We start from the raw sequence: 24,268 nt of genomic DNA, 5'->3' as shown, positions 1-24,268 counted from the left end.
TCCTTCAGAATGATCTGGACAGATTGGGCAAGTGGGCAAATCAATGGTAGATGCAGTATAATTTGGATAAATGTGAGGTTATTCCTTTTGCAAACAAAAACAAGAAGGCAGATTACTACCTGAATGGCTATAAATTGGGAGAGGGGAATGTGCAGCAGGACCTGGGTCTCCTTGTGCACCAGTCACTGAAGATAAGCATGCAGGTGGTAAAGAAGGCAAATAGTACGTTATCCTTCATTGCGAGAGATATCGAATACAGGAGCAGGAATATGTTATTGCAATTATACAAGGCCTTGGTGATGCCACACCTTGCGTGCAATTTTGGTCTCCTCTTCCTAGGAAGAATGCTTTTGCTCTCGAGGGAGTACAGCGAAGGTTTATTTAGGTCAATTCCTGGGATGGCGGCACTGATGTATGAGGAGAAACCGACTGGGTTAGGATTGTTTTTGCTGGAGTTCAGACAAATGAGGGGGGGGGGTCTTGTAGAGACTTAAAGAATTCTAACAAGACCAAAAAGGGAAGGTAGATGCAGGGAGGATATTCCCAATGGTGGGGGAGTCCAGAACCAGGGGTCACAGGAGTCTGAGGATTTAGGGTAGACCATTTAGGATGGAGGTGAGGAGACATTCCTTCACCCAAAGAGTGGTCTGTCTGTGGAATTCATCACCACAGGAAGTAATTGATGCCAAAACATTGAATGTATTCAAGAGGCGGCTGGATATAGCACTTGGGGCGAATGCTATCAAAGGTTATGGGGAAAAAGCAGGATCAGCCATGATCGTAATGAAAGCAGAACAGGCCTATAGGTCAAATGGCCTCTTTCTGCTCCTTACTTCTATGTTTCTATATTGGAAAACCACAAATGTAACACTTTATTCAAGGATGGTGAAAGACAGAAAACAGGAAACTACAGACCAGTTAGCCTAACATCTCATAGGAAAAATGTTTGAATCCAAAGTAGTAGCAGGACATTTAGAAAATTCTAATACAAATCAGGTAAAGTCTACATGGTTTTGTGAAAAGGAAATCACGTTAGGCAAATTTAATAGAATTCTTTGAGGATATTACAAGCAGCATGGACAAAGGGAAACCTGCAGATGTACTGCATTTGGATTTCTAAAGGCAATTGATTAGGTGCCACATAAAAAGGTTACTATACAAGTTAAGGGCTTACGGTATTGATAAATTAGCACGGAGAAAGGTTTGACTAACCAACAGAAAACAGAGCTCAGATAAGTGTGTCATTTTCAACTTGGCAAATTGCAACCAGTGGCGTGCTGTTGTCTTAGCTATCTAACATCTATATTAATGGCACATATTAAGAGACTAACATTACTGTAGCCAAATTTGTTGATGATATGAAGACATGCAGGAAAGCAAATTGTGAGGAGGATAGAGTCTGTCTGCATAGGAGTATAAATTAGGAAGGCAAATGGAAGATGGCGTTTATTGCAAGGATGATGGTGTATAAAAGACAGAAAGTCTTACTACAACTGTACAACGCATTGATGAAATCACACCTAGAGTATTGTGTGTAGTTTTGGTCTCCTTGCTTAAGGATATATTTGCATTTGAAGTGGTTCGGGCTCCGATTTAAGGCGAGAAGACATTTCTTCTGAGTGTTGCTAGCCTTCAAAATTCTCTTCTACACAGTGCATCATTGGACATATGCACGACTGGGTTAGACAGGTTTTTGCTTGACAGGGAAGTCAAGGGTTAGGATGGAAAGGCAGGAATGTGGAGTTACGGTCACAATGAGATCAGCCATGCTCTGATTGACTGGCAGAGCAGATTTATGAGGCCAAATGGCCTAAGGGGTGGCATGGTGGCACAGTGGTTGGCACTATTGCCTCACAGCACCAGGGATCCGGGTTCAATTCTGGCCTTGGATAACTATGTGGAGTTTGCACATTCTCCCCGTATGCTCTGGTTTCCTCCCACAGTCCAAAAATGTGCAGGTTAGCCTGCCTGCCCATTCTATATTGCCCGTTAGTGTCAGAAGGATCAGGACTGTAAATGTGTGTGGTTATGGAAATGGGACAGTTGTCAATGTGGGCTCAATGGGCCAAATGGCATCCTTCTGCACTGTAGGGATTCTAGGATACTTCTATTTCTAATGGTATGTCAAAGATGGGAAATACAGATGGGAAGGAAAAGAAAAATTTAGACATAAAAAGAAAAAAAAACATTGTTTTTGAAATTTCAGACACAAATTTTCTTGAGGATTTCTGACTCCACGCTAGTAAAATTTATTTTTTGGGTCAGAGAGGTTGCTCAGCAGTATTTATCACTTATCACACAATTAAAAATTCACCGATGCCTTAATGCACCAACCCTAACTTTTTCAGCTGTGTTCAGTGTGGAAGGTAATGGGCAAGTACGGGAAGTTCCCACCATTGTAGTCATTTCAATGACCAGTCTAATACTGAAGACCACAACCGTACACCTTGTGGAGAAGCAAGGTATCTTTGACTGAAACTTCTTAATTGCTACATTTAATTATGCAGATGAATACTGTAGAATTTCCATATGTCCTCCATTATAATGCTGAGCCCTGATAGCCTCAGTGTTACTTGCCTCCCAAATCCTAGGCCAAATACTGAATTTTACCAATTGTTCAATAGATGAATGTGTATCAGTGTGATTTCCTGAAGCATACAGGCCTGGAATTACTCCAAGTTTAATTTCTGATCTGGATTAAGTTAGTTAACTTCTGTAGGGACTCTCAGACATGATGTAGAGACGCCAGATGGAACATGCACATATGGATGTCAGGCTAGGCCAAATCAGATTTGGCTGTGACAATATCTAGATTCACTAATGGAGATTGCCCAGCTTTGGTAAAATTCCAGTAAGATGCCACTATTCCAATATGATGCTGTCTTCAGCTGCAAGGGGAAAAAATTGATGTAGCATTCAGCTTGTAAACTTTGCATGGGCACTGAATCACCCCCAAGAATACTAACTCTACCATAACTCTGTTTAAATAAGGGTGGAGGTTTTGAAATACATTCAATCCTTCTGCGATTTTTATAACTAAATAGTATTTGTTTCCTTTAATGGGCACAGCGGCAAATCAGAAAGATTCAAGATATATTTCTCCCAATCCAAGAAGCTAAGCCATTAATTTCATTTAGAAAAAATTCTTTCCCTCCCTATTGATGCCATAGAATTTAACAGTAATCAATTAACTAACTTAACTGAACAATTAAATTAACTGAAATCTTCATTAACTAATTGCTATGACGGTTATTTTTCTTGTTATACATGAAAATGCAATATAGCAGCTGCTCAAATTTCCAAAATATTCACCTTTCCTTCTTGTAAGGTTTTGCTTTGTCCTTCACTTCTCTAAAGACATGCTCTACTTGTCGTGTCAACATGTCATATCGGAGGCGCTCTAGCAAATCAATCATATTATCAAAGACAGAGCTTTCAAGAGAGGCCAGCTGGCCAAGCTGTAACTCAGTCATGGTGTTTCTTGCTCCACATACCTCAAGTGCTGCTTGCTGAAGCTGTAAGAAGAACTGCACAAAAGGACATTACATTTCTAAGCTTGGAAAATAGCACCTTGATCCAATTTCATAAATATGCACTTTATCCCCCCAATTACTATAATGTCAACTATATAGCCCCAATACTTAATATCACTCTATTACTCCATCACAGTACTGCATTTAATTATTTTCCATAAAGTTAAACAATTCATAATATATTGTTAAACAGTTTCACTACCACACGGCTTATTGATTTGAAAAGGGAGAGCATGATTCAACAGTCTCTAAATTGCTTCAGAAACTTCTTTGTTGCTTTCACTGATGAATGAAATGAAATGTTTGAAACACTGTAACATTTAGTGAACAATCTAGCACATGAATTTTAGCATTTTAAAGAGGTTATTCTTTCAAATCACTGTTGAACTAAAACCTTGTCAATCCATTCTGATAGTTCAAAATACCTGATCAATTCCCATTAGCAATCACTACCAAGAACTAATCACACAAAATGGCAGTCACATTAATAGCTTAAAGTAATTAACTGTTTGTGAAGCATTTTGAACAGTTTAAAATAGAGGGCAGCACGGTAGCACAGTGGTAGCACTACTTCACAGCTCTAGGGACCTGGATTCGACCCCCGGCTTGAGTCATGGTCTGTGTGGAGTTTGCACATTCTCCTCGTGTCTGCGTGGGTTTCCTTTGGGTGCTCCAGTTTCCTACCACAGTCCAAAGATGTGCAGGTTAGGTTGACTGGCCATGCTAAAAAAAATTGCTCCTCAGTGTCCTGAGATGCGTAGATTAGAGGGATTATGGGTAAAATATGTAGGGATAAGGGAGTAGGGCCTGTGTGGGATTGTGGTCAGTGCAGACTCGATAGGCCGAAGGGCCTCTTTCTGCACTGTAGGGTTCTATGATCTACGATAATGGAGGCTTTATGTAAACAGAAGCCTTTCACTTAACATCATACCACTTAGTCAACCTACTCTTGTCTACATTACTCTATTGGCAGAGATACTTAAAGTATTCAGAGTTATTTTGAAATGGATGTATCCATTCTTGCCATCAAAAACAAGTATTCCATAAGAGGCATGAATATTTTACCACATTGTCCGCCCAGTCTGCTAGCACTGCTGCAATGTAGTTGACTGCATTCAGGATGGCACAGTAACGGGATCCTAGAGGAGAACGGGTCTCCTCTTTCATTACTTGAGTCAGACGAATCCTGAAATCATCAATCAGCTCTTTCTGTAGTTCCAAAAACTGCAGTTTTCGGGCTGCTGTTGGAAGACCCTTGTACCGGTCTGTTAAGATAAACACGGTAGTTTTTTTATGTAGCAGTTCAGAAAAATAAAGCGGAAAAACAAATATTATGTATACTAAAATATCTATGCAATATGGCTCCTTTACCCTTAATAAATATGTAAAATTTCCCTTTTTCTGAATCCAACTCCAGAAGTAATTAAAACGTGCATTAAAATTAAAAAGACAGACAACCAGAAAAATGCACAAAATTCAAACCGATAATGATGCCTGATGGCAACATTGCCTTTAGTGACTGTGTCAGTTATAGGAGGCACTTCATCCCTTAAAAACTATCTTCTCTAAACATAATCTTTCTAACATCCTACGTGACTAACAATCTTTCCACCCAAAATATGCTTTATTCATAAAATATCTGAAAGAACATTACAAACATTTCAAAATGGCCATCACAAGTGCAATAATATTCAGGTTTTCTACATAGATCATGATGCACTCTGAGGCGCTTCAATACAATTGTGACACATGCAATATTCACCATATACATTCAATGTGAGTCATACAGCCTGAGGATTTATAAAATTTCCAGCCCCTTTGTGTAGTACGGCTTGAGAAGTCTTACAGAGTGATCTTTCCAATTACATCTTTGTGGTGGCTGCCCCAAGCATCAGTGCATCCCCAGCACATCGTCCTAAGCTTTGCAATGTGCAGTCTGCAACACTTGGTCAGGGTGCGACTGTGGCAATGATAAACGATCCCGACTTGCTCTGATTGCACCTTTGACGTGATTGACCATACCATTCTTCTCCACCATCATCCAGGTGAATGGGATTGCACTTGCTAGTTCAATTCTTACATATCTGATCAAAGCCTTAGAATAACCTACAATAGCTTTTCTCCATGTTTCCACAATGTTACTTCTTAATGTTCACCTTAGTGGCGCCATCTATAAATTCAGCATTAGTTTTCACATGTGCACTGACGACACCCAGCTCTACCTCACCACTGTCTCTCCAAACACTGGATGTTTGACTGCCACCCAGTGTTGGATGAGCAGAAATTTTTTCCAATTAAACACTGGTAAGACTGAAGCCATTGTTCACAATCCTTGGTGTCAGATTGGACTCTAAGGGGAGCTCCCAATGCTGTGCATGCACGAATACCCACCTCCAACTCATTCCATAATTCTACCTCCGCTTCAGTCCATCTGCTGTTGAAACCCTGATCCATGCCTCTATTTTGTTAATATCTGACTATTCCAATGAACCGTTGGCCATCCTCCCACAATATTTCCTTCACAAATTTGAGGCTTCCCAAACTTCTGCTGCCCATGTTGTTACTTGCAGTAAGCCCTATTCCATCATGCCATTGCTCACAGACCTACATTGGTTCCCAATGAAGCAACAGCAATTTTAAAATTATTATTCTTGTTTTCAACTCCCTCCACGGTTTTGTCCCACCCCATTTCAAATTTCTAGCAGGCAGACATTTCTGAAAAGGTATCTATATTCGAATCCAGGTCTCTCAAGCATTCCTGATTTTAACTTCTCCACTAATGGTAGTCATGCCTTCAGTTGCTTAGGCCCTAATCTCTGGAATTCACTCCCTAAACCTTCCCTTCCTCTTTAAAAATACTCCTTAAGATCTTTGAACAAGCTTTTGGCTATATCACTTTATGTAACTCAAATTTTGCTTCACCACATTCCTCAGATGCATCTTGGACTGTTTAATGTTGAAGATGCTACATAACTGGAAGCTGCTGCATTGTTTTAATTTTTAGAAATATTTAATTTGTTAACAGTTTCCAACTAAAGTGACGCAATGACATACTTGATCTCATTCTGATCAATCTACTGCAGATATATCTGTCCATATTGGCAGGTTTGACTATCTGACTTATTATGAAAACAAAGTCCATGCAAATGGGAGAGAAAAGCAGTTCAAAAATTCAAACACGGGCTCAAAGCAGCAAAACTGTATATCGCCACAATCTGCAATCTCATCTCTCACACCTCCATCACAATCAAGCCAGGAGGCCATTAGTTCAAGGAAGAGCAGAGGAATTAACCTTGGTGTCCTGGCCAATATCTATCCCTCAATCATCACAAAAACAAATTAACTGATCACTATCACATTGCTGTTTGTAGGAATTTGAAGCATACATATTGGCTGCTGCATTTCCTAAATTACAACAGTGACTGCACTTTACAAGTATTTTACTGGCTGTAAAGTGCCAAGAGATGTCCAGTGGTTATGAAAAATGCTATACAAATAATTCTGGTTCAATGGAAAGCATAGAATATCATGCTAGTGCAGCATCAAGCATAACCTGGAATGAAACACAAACCGAATGAAGCTACTAAAAGACCACCTGGTTGTTAAAGACCAACAGCTGTTAGCAAAGTTACAGATCTCAAAATCAACGAATCAGAACAAAATTCTTTCCTTCTTCCTGAGTCAATGGGGAATGGTGGCAAAGGAAACTGACTGGGAAGGAAGCTTCATGAATATCCCAATTTTTAACCACGATGGAGCACAGTGCAAAAGAGACTTGCAAGCTTGAAGTTTACAAGCTACCTCAGCCATGTCGAAAATCCTAATCAGCATTCTCCAAACATTATACTCATCCATGTTCAGCCATTTAGTTTACACCATACAACATTAAGAAATTGTTGAGTACACTATTCATAGCCAAGGTTATAACCTCTGATAGCATCTTAACTATGGTATTTTAACCATGAGAAACAAAAGTAGCCAATCAATTCTAGTGCAATCAGGACACCGGAAGCTGTCCATGAACATGGAAAGATGTCAGGTATATCCTGTCCGGCCCAACAGACCCTAATGAATAACCTGATTTATAATACCGAGTTTAGTTCTGGCAAACCCACTGAGTGCAGAATCATGGCCTTGACCCAAGTATGGCCACAAGAGCCAAATGCCAGAGGAGAGAAGTATGTAATTGCCTACATCAAGACATCACTAGAAGAACTGAAACCACGGAGAGTCAGGAGTTTTGGTGCCCGGAGTTTTATCTGACACGAAAGGAAAACTGTCACAATTGTTGGAGACCAATCTTTGGAACCATAGCACTGCCTCAGGGCAGTCTTCATAACCCGACTATTAACAACTGCATCATCAACAACCTTCCTTGTTATGAAGTCAGGAATGTGGTTGTTCACAGAAAATTCTACAATGCTCAACTGTATTCACAATTCCTTCAATAATGAAGCAACCCATCTGAGCCTAAAACATGACCTGGATAATAGCCAGGCTCAACTGATAAAAGAGAAAATTCAAGCTACAAAATATCATCTCAGCAGGAAGAGATTCATCAAGCTTCTTGTGGCTTTCAACAGTGCCACAATTGCCAAACCCCCACCCCAACATCAACATCCATTTCTCAGGAATTTAGTTGGACTAGTCATATCAACACCGTGGCAGGATAGAAGCTGTTACTCTGAAAAAAAGTGGCTCATCTCTTGACCCAAGAGTGCATTGCCTACAAGATGCAAGTTGGGAGCATGACGGAATATCAACCACTCACCTGAATAAATGCTGCAAGATTTAACACCTAGAATAAAGCAATGAGCTCAATTGGTACTCTGCCACTAAATTCAATTTACAAACCCGCCATTACTTTGCTGTCGTGCAATCTCTGCCACAGAGAAATATAAGTGCAGCAATATAACCGCTACACTATCATGTCCAGGTCACTATCCAAGTCATACAGAATCCTGACCTTAACATTTATCACTGGTTCCTTCATTTACACATTGTCAAAATCCTTGAATTCCCTACATAACAACAATGTATGCTCATCAACACAAGCTTTCAGATGTTTAAGAAATCCCATCACCACCTTTCAGGGCAGCTAGGGACGGACAATAAATGCAACTTGATCTGAATCGCCCTCAAGCCGGAGAACATTAGGCAAAAAAAGGAATATACAGAATTAATGCAGTAAATGAAAACAATAACAAATTAGTGATAGAGTCAACTACAGAGGCATTATCCCTAGTGTCCTGGCCAATACCTACCCTTCAATCAACATCACAAAAACAGATTAACTGGTCACTATCACATTGCTGTTCGTGGGAATTTGCTGTACACATATTGGCTGATGCATTTCCTACAACAGTGATTGTACTTCAAAAAGTACTTCAACGAGTGTAAACTCTATGTATTTTTCTTTTAATGTTCAAAGTAAAAGAAACAAAGATGAGTAAGATTAGGTAAGTATTCTACATTTTTCCCAATTAACTTTATTGGATAGGGAGAAGTTTTGCAGTCAAGAATTCAATCACTTGAGCAAAATTCATGCTAGGATGAGTGAATTATATCTTTCTGAAGAAAGCAAAGGAGTTGGGACCTGTAAATTATTTTTAGTTTCCTAACTATCATTTGTCAGCTGCTACTTAAGTGAAAAAAATAGAGTTCTATGAAGTAGCTTTGTAAATATACACTGTAGTATACTTGGGACACAAGGAAGTAAAATACTAATCTTCATCAGAGCCAAGAGAAAGAATGGACAATTTCCAAATGGCTTTCAATAAGGTGTTACATAATATTCCAATGCATATTGTCACTAATGTGCCTGTAATAAATTGGTTTGACCATCAGCACCTGAAAAACAAATGTCATGGTCCAGGATGTTGCCACATTGCCATTAGATACTAGAGGTTGTTGATAGCTTCACATATTTGGGTTCCACAATCACCAGCAATCTGTCACTTGATGCTGAAATCAACTCATGGGTCACAAATGCTGCTTCATTATCTCCAAGCTGAGTAAAAGAGTGTGTGGAAAAACAGCAACTAGACTAAGTATGCCAAACATCGAGTCTACCAAATCTGTACCCTCAGCACACTTCTCTTCTGTGGAAAGACTTGAAGAACAGATACTAGGGCAAGAGAAATAGCTGAACAGGTTGCACGTTCACTGTCTAAGACAAATCCTTAGCATCTCTTGGCAGGGCAAGGTCACCAACTGATAGATCCACCAACCTGCTAATTCCACAGATAGTTGACAGTCATATACTCAAAAACCATCTGAATGGTGAATTGGTCATTGGGTAATGTATTGGGCATCCCTAACTTTATAACAAGATCACCTGCAGGTGAAGTATGAAGATAGCGGACATTGTCACAGACATCTGGGAAACAGTCTCTGACAGCCATGACCTCTGGAGACTGACTGTTTGGAATGCCATTGGAAGAGAAATATAGGCAAACAGAAACAAAAATCTTAGTTGGCAAAGAGGAGGGCCCAGAGAAAACAAAGAGGCCAGTGAATCACGGACCTTCTCAGCCCACTGTCTTCCTCTGCAACAAATGCGGCACAGGCTATCACACCAGTGTGGGGTTCCTGAGTCACGATGTGGAGATGCTGGCATTGGACTGGGGTAAATAGGAAATAGGAGCAGGAGTAGGCCATCCAGCCCTTCGAGCCTGCCCCACCATTCAGTAAGATCACGGCTGATCTGTCGTGGCTCAGTTCCACATTCCCGCCCTCTCCCCATAACCCTTAATCCCCTCGCTTATCAAAAACCCATCAACCCGCGTCTTAAAAATATTTAGCGAGGCAGCCTCCACCACTTCAACGGGCAGAGAATTCCAGAGATTCACCACCCTTTGAGTGAAGAAGTTCCTCCTCAACTCCGTTCTAAACCACCCCCCCTTTATCTGAGGCTGTGCCCCCTAGTCCTACTGTCCTTTCTGAGCGGGAAGAGCCTCTCCACCTCTATCCTATCCATCCCATTCATCATCTTATACGTCTCAATGAGATCTCCCCTCATTCTTTAAACTCTAACGAGTACAAGCCTAGTTTATTCAGCCTCTCCTCATAGCTCAACCCCCTCAACTCCGACATCAGCCTAGTAAACCTCCTCTGCACTCCCTCCAAGGCCAAAATATCCTTGCGTAAGTGCGGCGACCAAAACTGCACACAGTACTCCAGCTGCGGCCTCACCAATGCCCTATACAGCTGCAGCAAGACCTCCCTACTTTTATATTCAATCCCCCTCGCTATGAAGGCCAGCATCCCATTCGCCTTCCTGACCACCTGCTTCACCTGCAGGCTGAGTTTTTGCGACTCATGCACAAGGACCCCAAGGTCCCTCTGCACCGTCGCCTGCTGCAGTTTTTCGCCCCGTAAGTAATAGTCCTTCCTACCATTATTCCTGCCAAAGTGGACCACCTCGCACTTGCCAACATTAAATTCCATTTGCCATTTCCTGGCCCATTCGCCCAGCTTATCTAGATCCTTCTGTAGACTCTCCACACCCTCCGCGCAATTTGCCATTCCACCAATCTTGGTGTCATCAGCAAATTTCGACACCATACACTCGGTTCCCTCCTCCAGATCATTTATATAAATGGTAAATAGCTGAGGCCCCAGCACCGACCCCTGGGGCACTCCACTAGTCACCAACCGCCAATCCGAATAGCACCCATTAACCCCCACTCTCTGCCTCCTATTTGACAACCAATCCTCTATCCATGCTAACACCCTACCCCCAACTCCATGCCCCCTTACCTTCTGCAATAACCTCTTGTGAGGAACCTTGTCAAACGCTTTCTGAAAATCAAGAAAGACCATATCCACCGGCTCTCCTCTATCCACCGCCCTAGACACATCCTCATAGAACTCCAATAAATTTGTCAGACACGACTTCCCCTTAACGAAACCGTGCTGTGTCTGCTCTATCATGCAATTCCCCTCAAGATGCCTCGCTATTTCCTCCTTGATGACGGATTCTAACATTTTACCCACAACAGACGTTAAACTAACCGGCCTATAATTCCCTGCCTTTTGCCTGGCACCCTTCTTAAACAACGGCGTAACATTAGCCACTTTCCAATCTTCCGGCACTTCCCCGGAATCCAGTGACGTCTGGAAAATAACCACCAAGGCATCCGCTATTAATCACAATAAGAAGTCTCACAACACCAGGTCGAAGTCCAACTGGTTTATTTGGTAGCAAACGCAAATAAACCAGTTGGACTTTAACCTGGTGTTGAAAGACTTCCTCCTGAATCACACCAGATGATGCTTTACATAGTTGATTACTATGGTGCAAACCATCTTCTTACGAGACAGAAGGCTGCCAGTAAGGTCATAGCATGTTGATCAAAGGACAATTGGCAGAATGATTAATTCGCCTGTTGTGAGTAGAGATAGTTTTTGCTGTTCACAATAGCAGAAGGTAGAAAGTGCAGTCCCACAAATATGGTGCTGTTGCGCAGAATTTATAATATTAGATTGGACTTGGAATAAAAAAGTTTCTAAATTTGCACAGCAAACTGGGGGAGGGAGGAAATAAACATGCAAAATGGGCATATAATTGGCAAATTAATTTCAACACAAATGAGCACTATGTATTACATTTTATTGAAGAAATAGGGAGATAACATATTATACAGTCATAGTCATTATGGCACAGGAGGCCATGGATTCTGTAGAGCTATCAGTCACAGTCCCTCGTGCTAACTCCATAACCCAACAAGTTTATTTCCCTCAAATACTAATCCAATTTCCTTTTGAAATTGTTCATCAACTTCACTTCCACCATTCTCAGACAGCAAGTTGTGGGTCACTACCATTTGCTGTATTCAACATTCTTACTCACATCTCTCCTGCATTTCTCACTGCAAACCCTAAATCTGTGCCTCCCGTTCTAGTACCATCAGTTACTGGGAACAACTTTTCCCTGTTTACTTTATCTAAACTTGTCACGATTGTGCAGATCTCTATGAAACATCCTCTCAGTTCCACTTACACCGAGGAGAACAAACCCAGGTTCTTTCAATCTCACTTTATAGCTAAAATCTTTACCCCCGAACTATTCTCTGCATCCTCTCAAAGATCTTCAAGTGTGGTAATAAAAACAATCTTAATGGGATTGTGGAACCAAAGGCCTCGGGGTCCTTGTGCATGAGTCGCAAAAACCCAGCTTGCAAGTGCAGCAGGTGGTCAGGAAGGCGAATGGGATGCTGGCCTTCATAGCGAGGGGGATGGAATATAAAAGTAGGGAGGTCTTGCTGCGGCTGTATAGGGCATTGGTGAGGCCGCAGCTGGAGTACTGTGTGCAGTTTTGGGCGCCGTACTTACGCAAGGATATTTTGGCCTTGGAGGGAGTGCAGAGGAGGTTTACTAGGCTGATGCCGGAGTTGAGGGGGTTGAGCTATGAGGAGAGGCTGAATAAATTAGGCTTGTACTCGTTAGAGTTTAAAGAATGAGGGGAGATCTCATTGAGACGTATAAGATGATGAATGGGATGGATAGGATAGAGGTGGAGAGACTCTTCCCGCTCAGAAAGGATAGTAGGACTAGGGGGCACAGCCTCAAGATAAAGGGGGGGCAGTTTAGAACGGAGTTGAGGAGGAACTTCTTCACTCAAAGGGTGGTGAATCTCTGGAATTCTCTGCCCGTTGAAGTGGTGGAGGCTACCTCGCTAAATATTTTTAAGACGCGGGTTGATGGGTTTTTGATAAGAGAGGGGATTAAGGGTTATGGGGAGAGGGCAGGAATGTGGAACTGAGCCAAGACAGATCAGCCATGATCTTATTGAATGGCGGGGCAGGCTCGAAGGGCTAGTTGGCCTACTCCTGCTCCTATTTCTTATGTAACACACAAATCACTTAAGTATTGACAAGGGACATCAAAGCCAGAAAAAAAGATAACTTAATTTCAAAGGTTTATTTCCTGAGGAATAAAACTGAAAGATATATAAATTTTGCTAAGTTTGTATTGAACTTTGGAATACTACACTATACAAAGGATATAGATGCACTGGAAAGAGGACAATAAAGATTTACAAGGATGATAGCAGAAATCCAATGCTACAATTGTCCGAAAAGAATTATCTCCATGAAACAGTAATTGAGGGAGCAGTCAAATAGAGGTGACCTTTTTTGATTTTAGTAGGCACAGAAAAAGTGTTTCCATTTGCAGGGAAGAGAAAAGCTAAAAGTCATCGATACAAGATAGTAAGCAAGAAATCAAATAGGAAATTCAGAAGGAACTGAATGGTGAAAATTCACAGGAGTTTTGTAGACACATTTAAGGGGATGCTTGATTGGCAGGCAAGGGAGAAAGATATAGAGGACAATGCTGATTAGAATTAAATGAGGAAGGAAGGCAGGAGACTCGAGTCGAGTATAAATGCTGGTACGCGTTGGTTGGGGCAAGTTTATGTATTACTTATTCTAAGTCTGCTTTACCTGTAATAACAAGAAGTAGTGTCATGAATGTTTCAGCACAATCTGGAGCTTTCATCTCATCTACATCAGCGATGTCCTTATACTGGGATGTCCATGCAGCCTCTGAAGATAACACCGAGTCCATCTTTTCTAAAGCAACTGGAATCCAAGATTGTAGGAAATTGTTAATACCTTCATGAATCAGCATTGAATGCCTATGATTTGGTGTTCATTTTTAAACAACAGAAATATACGTGCTCATAATTTGTTTCAATATAATTTACCACTTTATACATATAATACATTTCTAAAATATTATTTATTCACTAGGATTTTATGCAACAATAAATCAATTATATATTTTATATACTCATATTTGCACACTGTGCCAAAGGAAAATAAGTTTTAAAAGAAGTACTCTTCTATTACAACCTACATTTTTAAATATCCCAAAGTTCCATGTATGCTTACATTTTCTTTCCACTGTCAACCATTTCTGAAAGCATGTCTCTTCTGAAAGAATGTGCATACAGCATGGGAGGTTGTTGGGATAGCCATAGGCACTATGTAGCTCTTTCTCAAACAACAATATTTCATCTACCATGTGGCAAAAGAGGCCATCATCATAGAGGAGCCTGGGAATATCTGCAGACATCTTCTCCAAAACCAGCATTACCAGACCCCGTGAGAACTCCAGCTAAAGAACAAGGGCAGGTGGAAACATGTTACTGGAACAATTCAGACTAAACACTGCCAAGTTTCATAGTAAGCTTTTGCGAGTAAGGTATGATCTGATAATATATCCTAAGATTGCACACCCTAATTTTCGGATTCAAACCATAACAAAATATACCATTTTTGCAGCTGTGGAGAAAATATTATACAGCAATGTGTAAATAGGGTGTGAAAAGTAAAAAGGTGACATTGGTGTAAAATGCTCCAGTTTAGTTCTCCTATATTTTTCTGATCTTAATTTTAAACTTTCAATTGCGAAATGTGTTACCCAAGGAGTCAATTATTGGAAATCAGTTCAAATTCTTCCACATATTCAAATAAATAAAAATATTCTGTAGGGTAGTACTAACTGTGGCGGTTTTCATACTGTCTGTAAATTAAAAATGTTTCTAATCTTTTTGTTCATGAAAATTGCGCATCAGATTTGGTAAGAACAAAGATGAGAGAAGAACCAAAAGTAGGAGAAAGACAGTAGCAAAATCAGAGACAAATAAAATACTACAGGTTTAAATATCCTCACTTATCAGAAACAGGCTGCTAGAAATTCTTACTTAATTACCAAAAGTGAAATATTTTATCATTCCAACCAACAATGCCAGTTATCTGCAGTTTGTAATTTGTGTTTTAAAAGAACTCTTCTAGTTTTTCATGCTTCATTACTCAAATTGGAAAACATGCAACAAGGAAACGCATCTAAAATAATAAATGAGTTCCTAAAATAGGTTTATAAACAACTTTACATTAAAAAGAATATTCCTACAAATATATAGAGCATTATTTATATAACTTACTTTAAAAGCAAAATTTTCTGAATAAAATTGAATGGAAACTTACCTTGGCATCCAAAGAAGAGCCTGTTTTATCTATGATAGGCTGAATTTTCTCTTCAAAAAATTTAATATGGTTTCCAATCCACATTAACACTTGTGTCAGGTACCACTCTGGCTATAAAGTAAAAAAAAAACATATCTGCTACTCGCTCCAACATTTAAAATAGTTAATGTGCATATTGCATCCTAACCTGGCTTTAAAAATGTTTGTTCAAAAACAAGGAACATTCAGTTCACATTAGAAGTCTGGACAAAAACCTATGCCTATCATATTACAAAGACAGATCTTACTGGAAAGTCCTATTTTTTGGTCTCGTAAGGTCATAATAGGTTAAAGGCCTGCTTCTGTGTATGATTTCTTATTAATATCTTCAGCTTTCTCAAAATGCCAATCCAGATTTAAAGATACAAATATATTTAATCCTCCTCCCCATTCAACATCTACCAAGAATTTATTAACTAATAGCCAAATCGCCAAAAAAAGTTAATTTCTAGCTATGTATATATTAAGTATATCCTACAAGATCACTATTGCAAGGTTTTATCTTTAGTTTTCTCAAAGTATATTAAGTTCAAAAATTAATTTTCTTCCTCTACAAGCTAAGATCCTTCCCATTGCATTCCATTAATCTTCACTGTTGATCCACATGGACTAAAAGTATTTTTGTCCTATTATGATGACAACTACATTTGATTTCCTTCAGACTGGCGCATGAAAGTCATCTCTCAAAAAACTAGTCTGACTGATCCCAAATGTGTGGCATCTTGAAATTTGGTTTTCTACATAACACTATCTGGAAAAATGGAGAGTCTTGCAACAATGTAGTATAACAGTTTCGGGAAGATAGCTGTTGAATGAAGATCCATTAAAATCATTATACCAATCGATGAAACAAGCCGATTTCTAAATTTATGTATGTATACATTCTCACACAAAATCTACCGTAATGGAAGACAACTTCAGTGAACAGTGGCAGCATCTACAATACGCACTACAGCAATTCACCAAGGCTGAAAATGCTGGAAAATCTCAGCTGGTCTGTCAGCATCTAAGGAGAGAGAATAGAGCCAATGTTTCAAATCTGGGTGATCCTTCATTACAGCCACACTGGCTCTATTCTCTCTTCACAAATGCTGTTAGACCTGAGATTTTCCATCATTTTCTGTTTTGTTACAGACTCCTCAGTATTTTACTTTTAATTCATCATCTCTTTTGGCAGCACCTTGCAAATCCAAAGCCTCTCCCACCTAGAAGGACAAGGGCAACAGATGCACGGGAAGACCACCACCTGCAAGTTCCTCCCCAAAGTCATCTGACTTGAAACCATCGCCATTCCTCCTCTGTCGCTGGGTCAAAATCCTGGAACTTCCTTCCTAACAGCACTGTGTACCTACACCACATGGACTGCAGCAATTCAAGGCAATGGCTCACCACCACTTTCTCAAGGGCAATTAGGAATGTGTTAGAAATGCTGGCCTAGCTAGCAACGTTTATATTCCATGAATGAATAAGTATTTGTAAAAGCAGCTGGATTTAATGAAAGAAATAATGGTGAGCCCTGAAGGCCCTCTGTTTATCATGATGCAAAGCTGAACAGAAAACTCTGGCATTCATATAGACACTATTAAATGTAGAAATCCGTATTGAATTTGCCGTGTTCTATAATTTTCACTAAATCATTACCTTGTTGAAGAGATTCACCATTAAAATTCATAATGGTTTGAAGATGGGGTTGGTTTAGCTCAGTTGGCTGGACAGCGATGCCAACAGCATAGGTTCAATTCCCATATCAGCTGAAGTTATTCATGAAGGTCCACCTTCTCAAATCTTGTCCCCTCACCTGAGGCATGGTGTTTCTCAGGTTAAATCACACCGAGTGACTACGAAGACTTTGGGGGTGATCTTACCTTTGCCAATGGGCGTGGTGAGCTGGTAAGATCGTGTGACAGCCAAAAGATCAGGTTCGCGCCCGATTTCTTGCCTCTCACAATCTTACCAGCATCGATATCCAGCAAATTCAGCCTTGTGCACATATTCAGCACAAGGCTGAATAAATTGTTTGAACATAGTGCTGTTTACATGTAATTGACGAGCCGGTATGCAATCGTCCTGGCTGACTGGTCTTTGCGGTCTTGCTGGGAGAATCACAGCTGGTCCTGCCAAGGGGGCAGGGCTGCGCATCCGAACAATTGGGGGGGGTCCACAGCTACTCTGCAAATGATCAGTCTGGGTGGCATGGAGGTGGGGGGGAAGGGGCAGTATTTCCAGGTGGGGTAGGGATGTGACCTGCTGGCTACCATTGTGCATATGCAGCCATAGAGGTCTGCACACGTGCAATGGTGTCCTCGGCTGCTACAGCAGGTTTGCTGGCTATTTATCCCTGTCCCCTATAGGTGGGGAATGGTTTAGCCCATTTTTTCTTGCATTGACTGGATAAGATACTGGATTTGAACTCACCCAAAAAGTGGGTGAGAAACTCTCCCATTCTCACAGCCAGCCTGAACTTTTTTTTTGGCAAGATTCCCCCTTTACTTCTATCCATTATTCACCCATCTAAATATGCCAGAAAAGGCTAAGTGCCATACATTTAGGTGAAAACAATTTTTGTTTAAGGCTTGGTAAGTCTTAATAATTACTTTGACCAATATAAAAATGTTAAGTTCCATTCACTTAATTTTTGAAGATTTTAAAAAAATCTAAAGTCAAAATGCTTTAGTCTTGTGGCTTTTCTTTCAATCTGACCTTTTCCCTTCTTTATTTTGGTTTCTGTTCCTCACGTTGCCTTGTATTAAGTATTCTAACTAATAGTTTTTGGTTTAGACTGCAGATCTTAGTGTGGATTCTTTTATCTCATCAGCTCAGTTGACATGCTGTTGCTTGCCTTGCTCACACATGTTGCAGATACTGTGCAGAGGGTACTACTGTAAAGGCTCTCACAACACAATAAATAGCTGTGCAAAGCCCTTGAAGAGCTGGGGCAGTGGGTGGGTGGGGGCTGCAAGTGGATGGTGGGTGGCATTTCTTTGCTGCTGACTGCAGAACCCAGGTCATTATTTCTTTTAGGCATATATAGGGGGTTTGGTCGCACACAACCATTTTTAGGTTTAAAAAATAAAACAGGAAGTAGTGGCTGGGATTTTCTGGTTGTATCACAGCTTGGTTTGCTCCTGCTCTGTCCAAAACTGCAAGGAACTACAAAGGGTCATAAATGAAGCCCAGTCCATCACGCATACCAGCCTCCCATCCATTCTCTTCACTTCCCACTGCCTTGGAAAAGCAGCCAGCATAATCAAGACCCCACACACCCTGAACATATTCTCTTCCACCTTCTTTCATCAGGAAAAAGATACAAAACTCTGACGTTACTTATCAACCGATTCAGGAACAGCTTCTTCCCAGCTGCCATTAGACTTTTGAATGGACCTAACTCAATAAGTTGATCTTTCTCTACACCCTAGCTATGACTGTAGCATTACATTCTGCACCCTCTCCTTTCCTTCTCTATGAATGGTACATTGTCTGTTTAGCACACAAAAAACAATACTTTTCACTGTATACTAACACATTTGACAACGATAAATCAAATCAAATTCCAACAAAATGTCAAACCTTGTTTAGTATATTGGTTTGTCTGTTGCCAGAGAAGTGGTATTTAAATCTCTTCTGAAGTGGTAGTAGCATGAGTTGTATCGGAATTGCAATGGGTAAGGAAGGAGGAACTTCATACTTCTCTGGTAGCTGTTTTTGTTTAGTTACTAGTTCATCACTGCATCAATAAGTTAAGGATAAGTTTGACCTGAGTCTCAAAAGTCAGTCAATACTCTTCTCAACTTTAGTACTTGGAAGGCACCTAGCCCTTCCAAAAAATGCAATATATTAAAAACAATTGAACCTAATTATGAATAAGATTTCTACTTGTGCAAGATTATGTCAAAAAATAACTAAATAATTCAAGTGAGCAAAATGCAGACTTAATAGGAAAAAAACACAAGTTTGCGGGAACTGAAAAATAAAAAAATGCTACAAACAAGCCCAAAGCCCTGAAGCAACAGACTGTTAAGTGACAGATTTACAGTCAGCAAGGACTTCTGATGCACACAATATTAAGCTTTATCATTAACAAAATCAATCCATATTCTTTATCAAATATTTATCACCATCTCCTGGTCAGAAGCAGTTACTACAACAGAACAGTCATATCTGGATAAAGTACAAAGTAAAATCAAATTAATCAAATGTTTCCTTGCCTGGCTCTAGTCAAAATGGCCTCCCCTGTGAAAATTCTAACAATAAATAAATTGGCAAATTAGACTTATAAATATAGAATAGAATTTTATGATCATTTTAATTAAATATTTTTACATATCTCTCACCATGGTTTGCTCTGCAGATGTAATCAGCATTCTTGATGATGAATGTATTCTTTTTTCCCCATTTCCATGTCCACCCAAAGATGAATTTTATTTTAACTTCGAGCATTGTGTTGGTGGCTACTCACCCTCTTCTAGAGAGGTACCCGTCAGTCCAGATGACATTGTGTAGAAAGGAAGTACAACTACGATAACTTTTCAAGAACATCCCTTCCCAAAGGTCATACAACTTAACAAGAGTGCACTGAAAATTGACATACCTCACCCAGCTACCCTGATGTAAATCCATATCCTAGAAATAGTATTAGTTTACTTGGTGTTAAATGGGAAAGGATACGACATCTGTAGCTTGAGAAGTTGAATAAAAAGTGTTTCCAAGCTGTTGTTGAGCTCTGCTGAGTTTGCAGCTGAGGCCACTGCAAGAATCTGGGACTGTGGCGGTCCAATCAAAGGCCAATGCAACTGTTTTAAGACTTCTTCAAAATCACTACAAAGAAGAAATATTTGATGATAATTTAGAAATTGTATTCACTCTTATAAATTACAAACATTGACAAAGCTCTCAGATAGGAGGGGAGGGTGGGAGATCACAAAGGCCGCCCTGCTCCTGACTGTTATCTAGTAATCATTGGTGAAAATTTATATGTTACATGAAGACATCAACCAGCACAGCAGTTATTCTGACTCCAGATATTACAGTCAAATAGCTTCCAAACTTTGCGCCAAGTAAAAAGGGATTTTGTGATTCCTGTGGAACTATTCTCAAGCAAGTAATAAGGCTCTGGGAAGAAAAGGATATATATTGGTAAGAGAGCAGAGATATTAAAAAATCTTTAATCTTATATTTAACCTTATTTAGCTCCTTACATTTTAATTTGGATTTTATCTGACCATTCTTATTATCTATTCACCCTCGAGTTTTCTTCTTTTTGTATGTTCTCTTCAAACTCATTGATTCAGTGATGTGCAGCATGTTCTTGATCTTTCAAAGTATCAGTGCAAGAACTAATCTTCCTCTACATGCTGGCATCTATGCAAGTTATTTCAAATTTCTCCTGTCACAACTGCTCTGCATCACTGGTCTCTTCCGTTTGCACTCTTCAGCATCAGATTTGCTCTTTGCCCATACTAAAAGTCAGTATTGCTGTACTTCCAAAGCCACTAGAAGGGAAGGTAGTGGCTTAATGGTACTGTTGACTGGACTTGTAATCCAGAGACCCAGAGGAATGTTCTGGGGACTGGGGTTCGAATTCCACCATGGCAGACAGTTAAATTTGAATTTAATATAAAGAAGTCTGGAATTAAAATTCTAATGGTGACCATAAAACACTTGTTGTATAAACCCAACAACGTCCTTTAGGATGTGAAATCTGCCACCCTTACCTGGTCTGGCCTATATGTGACTCCCGAACTACGCAATATGGTTGACCCTTAAATGCCTTCTGAAATGGCCTCACAAACTACTCACTAAGTTCAAAGGTAATTAAGGATGGGCAATAAATGCTGGCCCAGCCAGTGATGCTCACATCCCCAGAACATAAGAACATAAGAAATAGGAGCAGGAGTAGGCCATCTAGACCCTCGAGCCTGCCCCACCATTCAATAAGATCATGGCTGATCTGTCGTGGCTCAGTTCCACATTCCCGCCCTCTCCCCATAACCCTTAATCCCCTTGCCTATCAAAAACCTATCAACCTGCGTCTTAAATATATTTAGCGAGGCAGCCTCCACCACTTCAACGGGCAGAGAATTCCAGAGATTCACCACCCTTTGAGTGAAGAAGTTCCTCCTCAATTCTGTTCTAAACCGCCCCCCCTTTATCTTGAGGCTGTGCCCTCTAGTCCTACTGTCCTTTCTGAGCAAGGAGAGCCTCTCCACCTCTATCCTATCCATCCCATTCATCATCTTATATGTCTCAATGAGATCTCCCCTCATTCTTCTAAACTCTAACGAGTACAAGCCAATTTATTCAGCCTCTCCTCATAGTTCAACCCCCTCAATGCCGGTATCAGCCTAGTAAACCTCCTCTGCACTCCCTCCAAGGCCAAAATATCCTTGCGTAAGTGCGGCGACCAAAACTGCACACAGTACTCCAGCTGCGGCCTCACCAGTGCCCTATACAGCTGCAGCAAGACCTCCCTACTTTTATATTCAATCCCCCTCGCTATGAAGGCCAGCATCCCATTTGCCTTCCTGACCACCTGCTGCACCTGCAGGCTGGGTTTTTGCGACTCATACACAAGGACCCCGAGGTCCCTCTGCACCACCACATGCTGCAGTTTTTTGCCATGTAAGTAATAGTCCTTCCTACCATTATTCCTACCAAAGTGGACAACTTCACATTTGCCAACATTAAATTCCATTTGCCAGTTCCTGGCCCATTCGCCCAGCCTATCTAGATCCTTCTGTAGACTCTCCACACCCTCCGCACAATTTGCCGTTTCTCCAATCTTGGTGTCATCAGCAAATTTCGACACCTCACACTCGGTTCCCTCCTCCAGATCATCTATATAAATGGTAAATAGCTGAGACCCCAGCACTGATCCCTGGGGCACTCCACTAGTCACCAACTGCCAATCCGAATAGCACCCATTGACTTCCACTCCCTGCCTCCTATTTGACAGCCAATCCCCTATCCACGCTAACACCCTACCCCCAACTCCATGCCCCCTGACCTTCTGTAATAACCTCTTGTGAGGCACCTTATCAAACACCTTCTGAAAATCAAGAAACAACGCCTTGTGAAAATCAAGAAACAATAAATCAAGAACGAATAAAAAATGATATTCATTATTCCCTACAGCTGATGAAGCACTTTCCATAACTGTAGGAAGTCTAAATGAGTTCACTGGAACCTTGCTTCACACTGGAGAAGACAAGTTATAAACAAAATAAATAGTTGAGAGTACAAAAGATGCTTTGGCAGACTGCAAGCCATCAAATCCCCAAAAAATATGGGGATATTAACCAGGCACAGCCTATGAAGCTTCTACAAATGAAAAATTGAGGAAAGTTGCACTTATATAGTGCTTTTCACAACCTCAGTATTTGAGGTTGACTAAACCACGTTAGTCAATTAAATACCTTTTGAAGAGTACTTACTGTTGTAATGTCGGTTAAACACAAACAGCCAAATTATACACAGTAAGTCCCTTAAACAATAATAAGATAATGACATGGTAAACAACAGTTATAAGGTCGGTCAAGAGCAAAACGTTGATCAGGATGCTGGGGAACATGCCTGTCTTCTCCAAATATGCAGATGATACAAAGTTGGGTGGGTGGGCGGGCTGTGAGGAGCATACAGAGATATTTCAGTGTGATTTGGACAGGCTGAGCAAGTGGGCATATGCATGGCAAATGGCGTATAATGTGGATAAATGTGAGGTTATCCACTTCAATAGCAATAAGACAGATTGAATGGGTCTAAATTGAGAGAAGTGGATATTCAGCAAGCCCTTGGTGTCCTTGTTCATCAGTTGCTGAAAGTAAGCACGTGGGCACAGCAAGCAATAAAGAAGGGAAATGCTATATTGGCCTTTACAGTGAGAGGATTTGAATATAAGAATAGGGATATTTTACTGCAATTGTACAGGATGTTGGTGAGGCCACACCTGGAGTATTGTGTGCAATTTTGGTATCTTTATCTGAGGAAGGACATTCTTGTTATAGAGGGAGTGCAGCAAAGGTTTACTCGGCTGATTCCTGGAATGGCAAGTCTGTCACATGAAGGGAGTCTAAATCAATCAGGATTACATTCATTGGAGTTTAGAAGAATGAGAGGGGATCTCATAGAAACTTATAAAATTCTAGCAAGATTAGACAGGGTAAATTGAGAAAGGATGTTTCCAATGGTGGGGGAGTCCAGAACTAGGGGTCATAGTTTGAGAATAAGGGTCAATCTTTTAGGACTGAGGTGAGAAGAAATTTCTTCACCCAGAGAAAGTGCCGAAATCTGTGGAATTCACTATCACAGAAAGTAGTTGAGGCCAAAACATTGTATGATTTCAAAAATAAATTAGATATAGCTCTTGGGGCTAAAGGGATCAAAGCATATAGAACATAGAAAAACTACAGCACAAACAGGCTCTTCGGCCTACAAGTTGCGCTGATCTATCCCTATCTACTAGGCCTACTATAACCCTCAATCCCATTAAATCCCATGTACTCATCCTGAAGTCTCTTAAAAGACCCTAACAAATTCGCCTCCACCACCACTGACGGCAGCCAATTCCACTCACCCACCACCCTCTGAGTGAAAAACTTACCCCGACATCTCCTCTGTACCTACTCCCCAGCACCTTAAACCTGTGTCCTCTCGTAGCGACCATTTCAGTCCTGGGAAATAGCCTCTGAGAATCCACCCGATCTA

The 24,268-nt window shown here is 40.6% G+C and overlaps 1 protein-coding gene across 2 annotated transcripts in view; it reads right to left on the bottom strand.

Moving 5' to 3' along the window:
- Positions 1–24,268, bottom strand: part of rint1 (RAD50 interactor 1) — a 51,946-nt gene that overhangs the window by 15,359 nt on the left and 12,319 nt on the right. For both annotated transcript variants that reach the window (XM_080207499.1, XM_080207500.1), the window contains 7 exons: positions 20,234–20,383; positions 19,136–19,292; positions 15,530–15,640; positions 14,432–14,657; positions 13,982–14,119; positions 4,599–4,798; positions 3,313–3,527 (listed from right to left, as the gene is read on the bottom strand). In XM_080207499.1, the coding sequence (XP_080063625.1) occupies positions 3,313–3,527; positions 4,599–4,798; positions 13,982–14,119; positions 14,432–14,657; positions 15,530–15,640; positions 19,136–19,292; positions 20,234–20,383 (1,197 nt within the window). The remainder of the gene's footprint in view (positions 1–3,312; positions 3,528–4,598; positions 4,799–13,981; positions 14,120–14,431; positions 14,658–15,529; positions 15,641–19,135; positions 19,293–20,233; positions 20,384–24,268) is intronic.

The sequence above is a fragment of the Carcharhinus amblyrhynchos genome, chromosome 19 (assembly GCF_965287045.1).
Source record: "Carcharhinus amblyrhynchos chromosome 19, sCarAmb.v2.hapA, whole genome shotgun sequence".
In the NCBI taxonomy this organism is placed as follows: domain Eukaryota; kingdom Metazoa; phylum Chordata; class Chondrichthyes; order Carcharhiniformes; family Carcharhinidae; genus Carcharhinus; species Carcharhinus amblyrhynchos.
The sequence above is the reverse complement of the archived record's forward strand: the minus strand, read 5'-3'. Positions and strand labels throughout refer to the sequence as shown.